The 14,571-nt window shown below is 41.1% G+C and overlaps 1 protein-coding gene across 5 annotated transcripts in view; it reads left to right on the top strand.

Moving 5' to 3' along the window:
* atp8a2 (ATPase phospholipid transporting 8A2) overlaps window positions 1–11,652 on the top strand; it is a 58,980-nt gene extending 47,328 nt beyond the window's left edge. For all 5 annotated transcript variants that reach the window (XM_066646170.1, XM_066646196.1, XM_066646188.1 and 2 more), the window contains 10 exons: window positions 513–587; window positions 946–1,068; window positions 2,233–2,311; window positions 2,540–2,601; window positions 3,494–3,550; window positions 4,378–4,485; window positions 7,019–7,107; window positions 7,555–7,659; window positions 9,933–10,024; window positions 10,246–11,652. In XM_066646170.1, the coding sequence (XP_066502267.1) occupies window positions 513–587; window positions 946–1,068; window positions 2,233–2,311; window positions 2,540–2,601; window positions 3,494–3,550; window positions 4,378–4,485; window positions 7,019–7,107; window positions 7,555–7,659; window positions 9,933–10,024; window positions 10,246–10,340 (885 nt within the window). In that variant the 3' untranslated portion in view covers window positions 10,341–11,652. The remainder of the gene's footprint in view (window positions 1–512; window positions 588–945; window positions 1,069–2,232; window positions 2,312–2,539; window positions 2,602–3,493; window positions 3,551–4,377; window positions 4,486–7,018; window positions 7,108–7,554; window positions 7,660–9,932; window positions 10,025–10,245) is intronic.
* The last annotated feature ends 2,919 nt before the right edge of the window (window positions 11,653–14,571 follow it).

The following is a 14,571-nucleotide window of genomic DNA, read 5'->3' as shown; positions in this document are numbered from 1 at the left end:
TACAAATCCCTTGTGATTTACACACTATGCAGCAAACAGATGAAATTTTGTGTTCATAAATTAAAACAAGAAACATGAAGGTATAATTTATTGTCCTGACAGTGATGATGCAGTGGTGTCCTTCTGTGACCCCACTGAATATCTGTGATTTTTTAAATTTATTTATTTACATAAATGGAAACAAATATTGTTTATGAATAAAACTAATTTTATGTTCAGGGATAAGTTTATCGAAGGCTTTTACACAACCATGTAGAGCTTCATGTCCTGACATTTTCTAAAAACAAGGATTTGTCTTTGTGTGTTGTAGCTGACATGTCAGGGTTGACACCAGGGTCAAAGTGTTCTGATTTCATCTTGAGTTATCTGAAGAATATCTTCACCCAAGAACCCCTTATTTACCATCTTTTACTCTATATCTCTCTATCTTTCTCCTCTCTTTCTCTTTCTCTGAATTTTTCTGTCTGTTTTCTATCATTCCACACCTCATCCCCCTCCTCCTTCCTTTCCAGCTGTGGTTTGCCTTCGTGAATGGCTTTTCGGGGCAGATTCTTTTCGAGCGCTGGTGTATTGGCCTCTACAATGTGGTGAGTTTCATCTTTCTGTTCTTGTGCTCTCTCTCTCTCTCTCTCTCTCTCTCTCTCTCTCTCCCTCTCATGTTCATAAATACATTTATATTATCAGATTCCCTGATCAGTATACAAGTTCTCGGTGTATATTCCAGTATATACATGTATGGCAGTGGTGTATGTACACTGAAGCTCTGTCAGTTTTGTTTATGTTATTGTAGCCAAAATATATTCTATACACATACAGGGTAAAAGCCAGATTATTTGTAGTGTATGTGGATCTAACAGTATAAATACATATTTGAGAGTTAATAACGGGTTTAGCTAGTCTTATGTTTGTGTTTATTGTGTGGTGTGTGTTGTGTTTGCGGTTCAGATTTTCACAGCGCTCCCTCCCTTCACGTTGGGTATTTTTGATCGACCATGCAGCCAACAGAACATGCTTCGCTTCCCACAACTGTATCGCATCACACAGAATGCAGATGGATTTAACACCAAGGTAAAAAAGAAAAAACACAAACACACTGACATACACACAAACACCCCATATCCACTAATGATGTCCCTATTCATCTGGGTAGCAAATGCCAGATACTTATAAATGCATATAAACCAGTGACAACTAGTCATTTAATCCATTTACATCAGCTAATATACAAATGCATTTGCTATGTACAGTTGCAGTATGTAATCATTTTTATAACATACTGTTACCATTAAGAGTTTAACCTAAATGGCAAATTTAGTGTTTCTTTTCAGAAACCACTAGCTTATCCCTTTCAAACAAAAATTAGGTCAATTTTCAATTGAATGTTAGCCTTTTAGAATCTGCCTCAGGGTAGTTTTGACACATATTGGTCAGTGAAAAGGAGCTTTTTGTGTGCTACCAAATTTATTTGAATCTCTGTATAAGAGAAGCACTATATTCTGAACCAAAGCTCTTCCATGGTGTATTTCGGATTGATAAGCATGTGTTTTTGATTTTTATGAGTCAGTGCAGGAAAAAAATCCACTGATGTGAGACGTTTTTTCCTATTAATTTAAGAAGAAGTTTGTAAAGAAAAATAAATCTATAAAATCAACAACATTATTGAGAAATCTGAGAAGATCAGCTTTAAAAAACAAAAAATGATTTTGAGGAATTTAACTGGAACCAATCCTTTTAAAAGTATGCCCTGATTGGCTTCTTAATATCATATCATAGATATATGTAATTAGCACTAAGACATCACTCACACAGAGTAAACCTTACAGCTATTGTGGGTGTCCTTTATCCCAGTGATTGACACATTGTGGATAATGAATTGCTCTGGTGTAATGTGGTTCAGTGATGGATTGCTCATATCTGTGAGTTGTTTAGACCCCTGGGCTCTTAGTTGGTAAACGGCACAGCGGGTGGACGGTGCCATTACCATGGTGATTATAATGAGATTCAGAGAGGCAGAATAAGGAAGTCATTCATTTAAAGTGAAGCTTGGTGAGCATGTTTGTTTTAAAGGTAAAAGGGAGGACACTGCTTTGGTTGTAAAACTGTAGAAGAGCTGTTTGTGTGGGCTGGTGTGTTTTTTGGCAGTGAACTGTCTTGATTGGCTCTAGTGTGTGTCTCTCTCTCTCTCGTTCTCACTCTCTCACTCTCTCTCTAACTCTCTTGCACTCTCTTCAGGTGTTTTGGGGTCACTGTATAAATGCCCTTATCCATTCCATCATCCTCTTCTGGTTTCCACTAAAAGTACTCGAGCACGGTAACTGACCTTATCATTGTTTCATAGAGTCAATGTACAATTAAAAACATTCATAGGGTATATATGTGTCTGTGTCTGTGTCTGTGTCTGTGTGTGTATGTGTGTGTGTATTAATGTACACACAAACCTCCAGTGTTGAGCCTTCAAAAAGTTACAAAGTCTGACTGCACCTTTCTCTCTCTGTGTGTATGTGTGTGTATGTGTTTGTGTGTGTGTGTGTGTGCGCAGATACACCATTCCAAAATGGCAACAGTGTGGATTACCTGTTTGTTGGCAATATCGTCTACACAGTGAGTCTGCAACCAATCACAGCACATTGTGACAGCTTAGACCTCTTAGCCAATCAGAAGGCTACACTTTATTCCACAAGCCATACTGCACATGATTAGCCTGTTTAGGTCCAAAAATTTCATGCCCCATGAAACTCAATGTTTCATAAATGGTTCTGTTGTGGCAAGAGGTAAGATATGATATGAAACCAAACTGCAATGGTTCCATGCAGTTGATATAAAATGCTACACTGATTAATAGATAAATGTTTCCTCTGCTGTGGGAAAGCTTATTTGTAAAAAACGCTTTACTTTCATGCTTTTAATTTGAAAATTCATATATATGTATATTTATATTCTACTTTTAATTGAGTAATTGTTTGAAACAAGGCTGTTGTTTGTGCAGGGTTTCCTGCAGTATACTCTTTAGACATGGTTTGGATTGTAATCATGTGATTCTTTCATTAGTCTCAGAAGCCAGACATTGCTTTTCAAAATGAGACTTCCTGCAGTCATTAGTGTTGGTGGTGTTTTTTTTCCAGAAAAAAGCTACATTACTGAAAAATTAGCCTATGTGTGTGTGCCAGACTTGTGAAATATGTTGGAGATGTAGGAGGCGATGCTAGACACCAGCCATTAAAGCCGTAATGAATTGCTCTCGAGGGGATTTGGTCTGTCTGTCTTCTGGTTTTTCTCCTCTGCTCCTCTCAACCATGTGCGTGTATGCCTGTGTGTGTGTGTTTGAAATGCTGTAGGCAGTGTGTTTGTATGCATGTAAGCTTGTTTTGCAAGCTGTATTTGGTTTGTTGCTAAAGGCTAATAGTAATTTCATGTTTGCATGAACGATTGTGTACAAAGCTTAACTGAATGATCCTTTGCATTTCTCTCTTTCTCTCTCTTTCCCCCTCCGCAGTATGTGGTGGTCACAGTATGTCTTAAAGCCGGTATGGAGACCACAGCATGGACAAGGGTCAGTGTCTCCACAGATACACCCACGTTTACATTTATTGTCAGCTTATTATTATTGAAAAAATGAATGTGAACCTACATATCTTAAGTGCAGACTCGAGTTGGATTCTTATTGTTATGATCCACATAATATGAAACACGATTAGTGATTTTGAGACATGGGCTTTGGGGGTGTACAATGCATAGTTCAGAGATCAGTCCTTTTTAAAGTGAAAAGCACTTTAAAAATTCTGGACATGTTAGCCCATGCTGGGAATTTCTGTGTGGAAAATGAAAAAAGCTAACACACACTCACATTAACCCCTACTTAGTGTGGGTCATACACACTCTGTCAGCTATAACAAAAGACCCTTTAAAGGAATGGGATATATTAGATATAATCTGTTTTCTGAAGAGCTGGGGCTGGAGAGGTTACTGTAAGTGTGACTTATTTTGTGGCTGGATTTAGTGTCTGTTGCTTTATGGGCAATAGACTAGAAAATAGGTTGGGGATTTGCCAGCGCTTTAGATAGATAGGACATACAGAGTACTACACCCTTATACACTGCTGCCATGTGAGGATATAACCATTCATCGTCGACACCGCCTGTCCGTTCAGCTGTCCACACACTCCTGCCCATATAATGAAGCAGACTCCCTGAAGAATTCACACAGTGTCCCATTACAGAGAGAGAGAGAGAGAGATGGCCGCTGTCTGGAATAGGGGTCTATATTCAGATTCTTCTGTGTCTGAGAATGACTCCTGAATCACCATCACACTTTTTTTCTCTTCCCTCTGGTTTCTTATTCACTTTTACTTCTTTTGCTGCCTTCTTTGTCTTTCTGCAGTTCTCTCACCTGGCTGTGTGGGGCAGTATGGTGCTCTGGATGCTCTTCTTCGCCGTTTATTCTGTTATCTGGCCGCACATACCCATAGCCCCAGATATGCTGGGCCAGGCAAGTACCCAATCTCCCCACCTCCCCCTTACACACAGACACTCAGACACCGCACACAGATATAAAACACTTTTCTAGTGTCTCCTACTGGGCTCCTGTCTGGGTGTTCTGTTTCAGCACTGCTGGAGCTCAGTGGGAGATTTACGCCCCTCCAGCCCAGCAAGAGCACACTCTGCACCTGCCGCCCAGTCACCTGGGCCCCAGGCTTTTTGGCGGAAGTGTGTATTAGTAGGAGACTCGTATATCGGATGTTCTTTTATATCAACTAAAATGAATATTCCTGATACTTATCAGTACACCACTGTTACTGCACTAATGATGAATGAATGCTATGAGCTTTCTTGCTTTATATTTTAATGATCATTCACTGGTTTTATAAGAAAACAAAATCACACTTTTCTGCATAACATAATAGGCTCGTTTTCTTTATAGAATAGAATAAAATAGAATAGAATGTCTTTATTGTCATTATACGCATATACAATGAGATTAAGAGCCACTCCTTTTTCAGTACAAACATACATGAAATATAAAATTTAACATAGTAACACTATAAGAATAAAATAAATAAAATAAAATAGTGCAGAAGAGAATTACAAAGAATATAAAATATATATATATGGTGTTATATACATAGTTATTGCACATACATTGAATATTGTACATTTTGGGTGTTGTTTAGTGAGAATAATGGTATTTAACAGTATTGCACAGTAAATAATTTATCAGTGTTTATGTCAATTGTATTGCACAGAAAGTGGATAAGAAGTCCAGGGGGTTGGGAGGTTAGATTATGAGATCAGTGCTTGTGTGAGTTCAGTGTGGTGATGGCTTTTGGGAAAAAACTGTTCTTGAATCAGTTTGTCCTTGTTCTGAACAGAACCTTATAGAGAACTGAAGCATCATATCTGCTAAGGACACATTACTGGAAAAACCCTCCCATTGATGTTTTAGCCCATATCATTGGTTTATGGAAATCCTAGCTTCTTAAGATCTGCTTCTGTATTCAGCTGTATTTGGCACCAAATGGTTCAGGTGTGTCAGATTAGGGCTTCGACTGAACTCTGCAGGGAGGAAGATTTTCTGCATCCTTGCCCTGAACATTGTTTCTCATTTCCCTTCAGTGTATTAGTATGTATATATAATATGTATATGTATATGTGTGTGTGCGTGCGTGTGTGTGTGTGTGTGTGTGTTATGGAGATGTTAAGAGAAGACCCAGGGTGGGTGTATTGGGGGTGATGGTAGATAGAGTTCTCTGAAAGTCCAGTGCCCATTAATTTAATTTGTGTCAGAAATCAGGAATGTGCTCAAGTAACCCTGCAGCTGCTCATTCTCTTTCTCTCTCTTGCTGAAGGCATGAAGATTCATTTTCTTTTTTCTTTCTCTCTCTCTCTCTCTCTCTCTCTCTAAGCGGCGGGGGGGGCACATTCTCGTCATCACTCCATTCCTTTCACCCAAACCCGTTATCCAGCTATTCTATTTGTTTCTAGTAAGCAGAGCTCTAGGAGCATATGTATATCTGCTTCTTCCATCAGTCCATGCTATTGTTTTCTGTCACTCCATATTACATTTTTGTGTGTGTGTGTGTGTGTGTAAGAGAGCGAGAGAGAGAGAGATAGAGACAGTCCCTGTTTGCACTAGGAGGCAGGCTGGCTGTCTGGGTGTGTGTGCAGCTGTCACAGGAAATAACTCCTAATGGGTTAAGGCTGAGTCAAGGTTCCATCATAAGTGTCAGCTGTGAAACAGCCTTTAACTCTCACTCTCGCTGGAGCTGCGTGGCTAATGTAGCTCCCAAGTAATGGAAGAATTGCTAGTTTTGTCCAAACTGCATGCTTAAATCATCACATGTTTTCTTCAGACTGTGTAGAGTTCTTAGAAGGATTTTAACTTGTCAGACTTTTAAAACTACTATGACTCTCTGTAGTGAGAAAGCACCATTCTTTTCCTTTTAGATGAGAAGGAGTGATGTTTGTGATCCGGAACTAATCATCAGAATTTATTACCTAAACTCACTCTCTTGCAGCTGAGAGCTATCAAAATCCTCACCTTCAGTGTTTAGCTGAAACCTTCCCTGAGGAGTAGAAGCTGCTACTGAACTAAAAGAGGACCAAGTACCTGTTAATGCAGGATTTATTTGGCTAGCATCTAATGTTGTTTGTATTCAGTAGTCTAGTGTCAGAAAGCATGGACATTAATTTTTGGGTGATCTTTCAGCTTAAGAGGGTCTGACAGGAGGTCATTTAGATTTGTTTTGTAAAAGAAATTGTTACTTCAAGTAGGTAGGTGAAAGGCAGGGAGAGTGAGAGACAGAACGAGATGAGGGAGAGATCCTGAACCAGAGATAGTAGCTGATGAGGTAATTAGCCTCCCACTCTGTCAGGGGTCAGAGGCCTCTGTGTCCATCTGCAGCTGCTCAGGGGACAGAGGGAGGCTGACCCCCAGCAGTGGGGGAGTGTTGTCGTAATGTTGTAATGGTGTCTGTGGGGGGTTGACATTATTGTAATGCTGTGTTTGGGGGGGGTTATTGCAGGCTGGTAGGGTGATGCAGTGTTGGAGCTTCTGGCTGGGGCTGATCCTGGTGCCTGCAGCATGTCTTCTCAAAGACGTGGCATGGAATGCGTGAGTAACACACACAATCACTCTGACAAGTTGATTAATCAGCCAGTAAGCTGGAGGCTGAACACACACGTTGCAAACTGAAGAGCCAAATGTAGCCTACTAGATTTTGTAATATGATTGGTTGGTTTGATTATCACATCCTACTTGTTAGTTAAATACTTGATAGTTAAATACTGTATGTTCAGCCGTCTGTCAAGCTCCTGAAGGCTCACACAAATGACAAGGTAGCTTCATTGCACCAATATCTCAAAAGGCCCTGAGAGTTTTTGTTCTTCTCTTCATTGTAGAAGACGATCATGTGATGCACATGAGTTTTAACAAATGTTTAAATGAACAAATGAAGGCTGTGTTTTATTATGATTTATTACTGATCATATTTTGTTCATTTGTGGCATGTGTGTGTGTGTTTACGTCTATGTGTGTGTGTGTGTGTGTGTGTGTGTGTAGAGGAAGACGTACAGTGAAGAAGAGTCTGCTTGAGGAGGTGCAGGAGTTGGAGGCTCGGGCTGTGGACCCTGGAGCGGCCGTCCTCAGAGATGCAAGCGGCCGCAGGTGTGTGACACACACACACACTCACACACCACTTTAATGGCCCATTTTTTATTCTCGTTTAGGTGGATAAAACAATGGTTAAGTCATGTGGAATGTAAAGAATTTTAAAAATAAATTTAGACTCATGCTGATTGTGTAGAGTGAGTGGAGGAGTGAACTGCAGCTGTACTAACCCCAGTGCGATGATCCACAGGCCCAAAGCTGAAGTGCAGTAAACTAACAGCAGAACTAAAGCCACACACCACAGGTAGAGCTTCCACTCCCTGTGTGTGGCTGAACTGTAACCTCTCTCACTCACTCTCTCTCTCTCTCTCTCTCTCTCTCTCTCTCTCTCTTTCTCTTTCCTCCCCCTCCTCCTCCTCCACATTCTTCAGTCTCTCTGCATTTTTTAGTCTTTCATCTCCATCTAACCTGAAATATGTTTTTTTTTTACGTCTTCCTTGCCAGACGGCCGTGAGCTGATCGTTGCTGTAAGGACAGAGTTTGTGGGACCCAGGAAATGTAGCTGTGTGTGTGAAACCCTGTAACTGTAGCTCTGTGTGTTGTGATAGAATCCACTTGTGTGGTGTTAAATTGTCCCGCGGATAGTTTAAATAGATTTAGTCTTGGAATCGTGAATGCCGTTGCTTTCTCCAGTGAAGACTTACAGTTGAACACAGCTTGTTGAATGTGTTGGAGATTTGGGGGTCTTCCGCAAGTTTGCAATGGGAGAGATGATGGAATTGACCCCTAGTCACAGGGGATGTTGGCTTGATGCCTGTTCTGATATGGTCCCCTTGAGGGGAGTAGTTAACCTTGTCTAGCGCGGATAACAGCCAGCTGTAGAAGGGATAATGGGTGTAAGATTCTAAGCACTGCAGAATGATTAAACATCGGTCAGGTTTTGGTGGAGATTTTTAGACACAGGAAGAGCTCATCTTGAAGAGTTTGGACTTTGGGTCTCATTGACCTGAGGGGACCTAGACTACACCATGATATTTTCCTTCAGACTAGGCCTGGCTCGGGCTATAAAGGATTCATCTGTGTTTCCAGGATGGAGGAGAGGATATGTGCAATCTCTTGGGGCTAAAGCCTGAAACTAAATGTCCCCCTTGCCATCCCCAAAGGCAGGATTCCTGGATATTCTTTTTGGTGGTGAAGAGGGACTCTGCAGGAGAGTCCCAGGAAAAAGTGAAAGCAGAGTAATGTGTGGTGCTTTCCATATATTTATTTCTTTATTTATCCATCCATCACTCCCTACATTCAGCCGGTCATCTGTTTAGCAGACGCGTTTTCTTTGGCCGCCCGTCGTCTCTTGGCTATGGTCGCCATGCGCTTTTTCGCGATACGGCCAAACATATTGGGACGTCCTCCCAACGATAATATTGCAGCCCACTCTATTGTGTGTCAAAGCTGCAACCTTGAGCAGTTTGGCTTTCCTCCACCGCGGCTGGCTTTCAGATCATGCCCCTGTTTTTTATGTGAATCCTCATCTGATTTACAGTGAGACATCATGGACTGTATCTTCTGCACAGTGCCTGTTTATCAAAGATAGGGTCAAGCCTGCTTGGGTTCCACTCAATCCAGAAACTGTATAGGGAATAGCATTGGAATTCCATCTGGAGCTCAAAGCTTTATCCCAGTCAGCTTTAAACAGGGTTACCTTCTTAATCGAGGTATACATTTCAGCAAAGATGTCATAGTTAAGTTGATATATTTTTAATTTAAAGTTCAAAATGAGGAATTGCTGCTGATGAATGTGGGGGAGATTTCAGTGTGTCTTTGAGGAGGCCTTGTGTTAAGTGGAGCTGGAATTTGAAAGCTATTATTGGAGCTTACATATAATTTTTATGGGCGTGTGTGTGGATTTGATTCCCTGAAAGTGTGCTCCGAGGGGATGACTATCCATAGCTTATTCCTGCTAATTAATAGATTCATTGTGGACTGTGAGCTCACATATTTAAGCATGCCCTGTGACTAAATCTTTAACCTGTCAGTCGACCTGTTTTATGGACACAGCTTAAGCTTAGTCTTCAGTAAAACCTGGCAGTCACTGAAAGACTTAATCTGTGCCTTTAAAACCAGTTCTCCCAGAATTCCCTGTTTTGATATAATCTTTATCCTGTTTATTCTCTGGCGTGATTAGAGTTCCTCTATCTCCTCTGTGATTGGAGGTGTGGAGTGCATATCAATCAGCAGTTCTTGATAGATGACTGACTTTTCTCTCTCTCTCTCTCTCTCTCTCTCTCTCTCTCTCTCTCTCTCTCTCTCTCTCTCTTCTTTTTGTTCATCAGTCTGAACGAGCGTGCCCACCTGTTGACTAGGGTGTTCAGGAAGACTCCCTCCAGCGTGGGGCGCTCCAACTCTGTGCAGCAGACTGTTTCACGTGAGTATTACCCAGCACACGTGCCACTTAATGCACCAGCCCAGATAATATGTGGCACAGCACATGTACGCTCTGCATATGTGACACACGCCTTACATGCAGTTCACGCTGAGTGTACAGCACACACTATATTTACCCAATACACAACAAGTTCATTACAGTTGACTTGATATTCATTTGATCCATTCCTGTATGTAACCTCCTCTTATTGTCCCCTGCAGATGGTTATGCATTCTCCCAGGAAGAGCATGGAGTGGTGTCCCAGTCCCAGGTCGTACGCTCCTACGACACCACCCGCCAGAGGCCCAGCCTGTAGCTAGGCAAGACGTCACGAAGGAGTTGCCATGGCGACGGCTGACACAGACTTTTAAAGGGACACGCCCAATCTGGGCAAGCCTGCTGTGGCCTTACTGGACCTCTGAAGTGAACTGGACTCTACTAGGCTTGGCCTGCGCCGCGCTAGGCCTTGCTTTACTTTAATCATGCCATTCCAGGCAAGACTGAACTGCAGGCGGGGATGGGTGGGGTTTATGAGGGCAGAAGGGGCTTTTTCTCAGAATAGGAACCGCCGATCATTATGCACCAGTCCTGCAGCGGATGGGCATGAGGAGCCAATCAGCATCCAGACATGATGCATGAAAAGCCAGAGACAGCAGCGATTCTCTCTAACTTCTCTGTAACGCGCTGTACCACACAGCCCTGTGGATGTTGTCATGCATGTACGTATACATAAGTGTGTGTGGGTGTGTGTGAGTATGTGCCTGGTTCTACTGCCTGTATGGGTTGGCTGGCTGGTGTGTGACAAGTGTTCTCTCTCTTTGTGTGTGTGTGAATGCTGTGAAGATGACAGCAAATGTGTGTGAAAGGGAGTGAGGTGTGTTTGTATGGAAAACTGCATTGAATTTTATTTTTATTTAAATGCATACGTAATTTCCAAATGACCACAGAGTTACAGGCAAATGTTTGAGCACATGTTTTGTTGATTTTCTAAGTGCAAAGCATACTTTCTGGGAAAAACACAATTAAATAATTAGTGTTTTGTAAATGAAGGGACAGAAATAAAGGGGTTACACTCTGTAATTGTAGAACATCAAAGTGCACATGACTGGAAAAAAAGTAATATGCAAATGTCAGAGACCACTCTTCATTTATTAAATTTCTAGTTGATTTTTGACTATGTTGAAAATGCAAAACATGTATGCTCTTAAATTGAATGAAGTGAATTCGGTGCAGCAATTCGGTGTGTGTGTGAGGTAGGTAATGATATATGTGATGGGAGAGCTGTTATGTGTTGTGGGAATATTGTGTGTTTTTGTGTGTGTGTGTGTGTGTGTTGTTCTCATCTGTCTGTTGGGCTTGAGTTTAATCTGTCTGTGATCACTGGTGTGATGCTGCGGAGCACTCTAAAATAAACATCAAACACACTCTGGAGGAATTCGTTTCTCACAACTGAGGTGTGTGTGTGTGTGTGTGTGTGAGAAAAAGAGAGAGAGAGAGAGAGAATGCACAAGGCTTACAGATGCAGAGGCATACCTCACAATAACATTGTACTAAAAGACATTGTTCATCAGGACACACAGCATCTACATAACTGATGTAGACCTGCATAGATATTTATAAAAGCTCATTCCAACAAGATCTGTCATTATTTCAATAAAAATGATCTCAAAATGGACAAAAGCTGTCTGTATGACAACTGTTGCTTGTTGGAACAAGTCATTATATAGGGGTGTGTAAATATCTGTTTCAATCATTGTGATAGATTTATATAAGTTCCATGTAGCTCTACAAATGCTGCTTGTTATCCAAGCTTCTCTATCAGTAGACACACACACACTTTGCCACTAAATCACTGCCAAAACACAGAGATGGCACTGAAGCAGAGCCCTCCCTAAGCTCACTCAAAATGTCTTTTTTTTCTTTTCTTTTCATGTTCCTCTGTTCCTCTCTCAGGAATACACAAGTTTCCATCAGACACATTAGCCTCAGTGCTTTAAAAGCTAAACAAACACTCTTCAGACTCCAGATACGTCTTGGTTGATACACTGCGTTTGTGGTGAACTGTATGAAGTTGTAAATTGTGTATGTGAGATGAGCGGTGTTCAACATAAGTTGAATGGTGCCAGTAAGATTTTTTTTCTTTAAACTATCCCTTAAGTGAAAGTGTGAGCTTCAGCCCCACACTGTTAGCACTGTTCGCTTGTGTTCTTTCCCCTGCGGCTCTTCTGAAGTGCTCCTTGGAGTGGACGAAGAGTCGTGGGTCAGGAAATGGACGGAAGGTGAGGTGTTGACATTAGATTATGGAGAGGAAAGCAGGGATATGACTAACACATTTGGAGCATGTGTAGATCTTAACCTTGATTCAGGCTCTGAGGGATGCTCTGAGTTTTGCAAACTGTCCAAGAAACACACTATACATCTGCAGGCTCAGAGAGCGCTAGTGTGTGAGTTATGAATGTGTGTGTGTGTGTGTGCTCAGAGAAATTAGAGAGCAGACCACCCAGCTCAACCCTGTGCTTGCATAATGGATGAATTATAAGCGTGGGTTGACGGATGTATTTGAATTATGATGATTGTGCTGGTACAAATACTTTTGAATGGGAACACTCATACGGATAGGATCAGTGTGTGTGCTAGTGACTTTGTTTTTGTACATTTTTTGGGACAAAGTGTTAAATAGGTATAAATAGAAAGGCTTCTAGAAGGCTAGAAAATTTTCTAGAAAGGCTTTACTCTAGAACTTGGGACATTGTTGTCAGGGTTTGATTGCTTTCAGATAAAAAAGCAGATGAGATGAGGTACTGACATTGGATGATTACTTCTGGATCACAAACCCCACTCATCCCAGAGATATTAGATGGAGCTCCAACACCCCAGAGATTGTATTTCTACAGCCCAGGAGTCCAGTGCTAGGGGTTTTCAGTTCCACTAGCCAACACTTTATATAAGGCATGAAGACCCAGCAGCATTAGAAAAGAGATATAATAATTATTAGTGTTATTACTATTATTGCATGTAGTTAAACATATCTGCACCTATATGCAGCATGACCCATACATGTAACATATGGAAAATATTATACATACAGATATGCAATCTTGTTCTGACACTGTATGAAAATGTGTGCGTGTGTAAGTCCGTCCCCTCGTCCTGTCCCCCATCACTCATTGCTGGAAAGCCCACGCCCAGTTTGTTGGATTAGGCCCAGTTCTGTCCAGCTCCAGCAGCTCCAAGATGGAGAATCCATTCCCACTGCCCCGTTCCACCTCAGCTGGAGCCGCACAGATCCATTTCAACTCCATCCAGCGGCTCCTCCGACGGCCCCCCAGCGCCAGGTTTCCATAGAAACGTGCCAAGAATGCAACATCCACTTTCAGGAAACGGCAAACTCAACTGACCACAATTATTGTGGCTTTCTTTTATCATGTTATCCAGAGTGGCTCATTGAAAATTCATTGCCTATGGGGAAGTGAATGGTAACAGCTAGCCTTCTAAGTGTGTATGTGTAGTCTAGAAGACCCCGAATGGACATTGTGGATACTTTGTGGCCTCACTTCTTTCAACCCTTTATATGTTTATCATTCCACAGGTCATTGATGAGAGCATTTTAGGTTAAAATTGGCTTTGTCCCTTTTAGCTTAAGTGTGTTAACTAATAGAGACTTTTTAATAACTGTTTGGATTTTAATATTGACAAAATTTATTAGCCAAAAGATATACGTCAGGACCTTTTTAGAATGTAGCTTTTGGATTTGTTTGTTATTTACGTAATGTGTCCTCAGTTTGAACTTGTTTAAAATTTCTAAGTTTTATATTCAAGTATTGTTTCTATAATCCAAGCCTTAGTTATAGTATGTTTGGAGTTGAAAACTGATTTGAAACCAGTGCTGGAGTGTGCGTGTTTAACTGAGGCCCAGTAGTTTAATATAGGCGTGAAGTAATTTAAACACCTTGCACGTCTTCATGTGGAACTAGAGTGCATGCTGCTGACAGGGGGAATCAGCACGGCTCATTAACAACTCACTGACACCTCACACACTCCACAATATTTATTATAATTTATGTATTTCATATTAAGTGGAGACATGGGACACATTCAGCTGAATAAACATTGGTTCCTGATGGTGTCCAATAGTCATAAGAGTATTATGTGTTTTCCCGAAGGCCTGATATCACAATGTGAAAGACCATAAAGGTTTGATATGTGACTGGTAACTGATTATATGCATTTGGTCATTTTTCTGTGTCCTAAAAGAAACTAGAGGTTTTTAAAGGTAATCGTTAGGTCAGTTCCCATTTGCTTGCAATCAGCTTTAAAAGAATTGTTTTACACCATTTTCCTCCTGCCCTAGTTCTGGTCAAGCAACTAATGTAGATAAGTAATGGAACATTATTTTGTATGCTGGTTAGCATTGTGCCTACTGCAAGTGTGTAAGAGCACTCCTCTTCAATATTCAAGTATTTGAAAAAATTCACACTTTTTACCAAAGCATTCCCCTTTATTTTATTGGCGTTTATAACATTTAAAACTGTTTGAGGCAAATACTT

The sequence above is a fragment of the Hoplias malabaricus genome, chromosome 1, assembly GCF_029633855.1.
Source record: "Hoplias malabaricus isolate fHopMal1 chromosome 1, fHopMal1.hap1, whole genome shotgun sequence".
In the NCBI taxonomy this organism is placed as follows: domain Eukaryota; kingdom Metazoa; phylum Chordata; class Actinopteri; order Characiformes; family Erythrinidae; genus Hoplias; species Hoplias malabaricus.
This window is presented reverse-complemented; position numbering and strand designations above follow the sequence as displayed.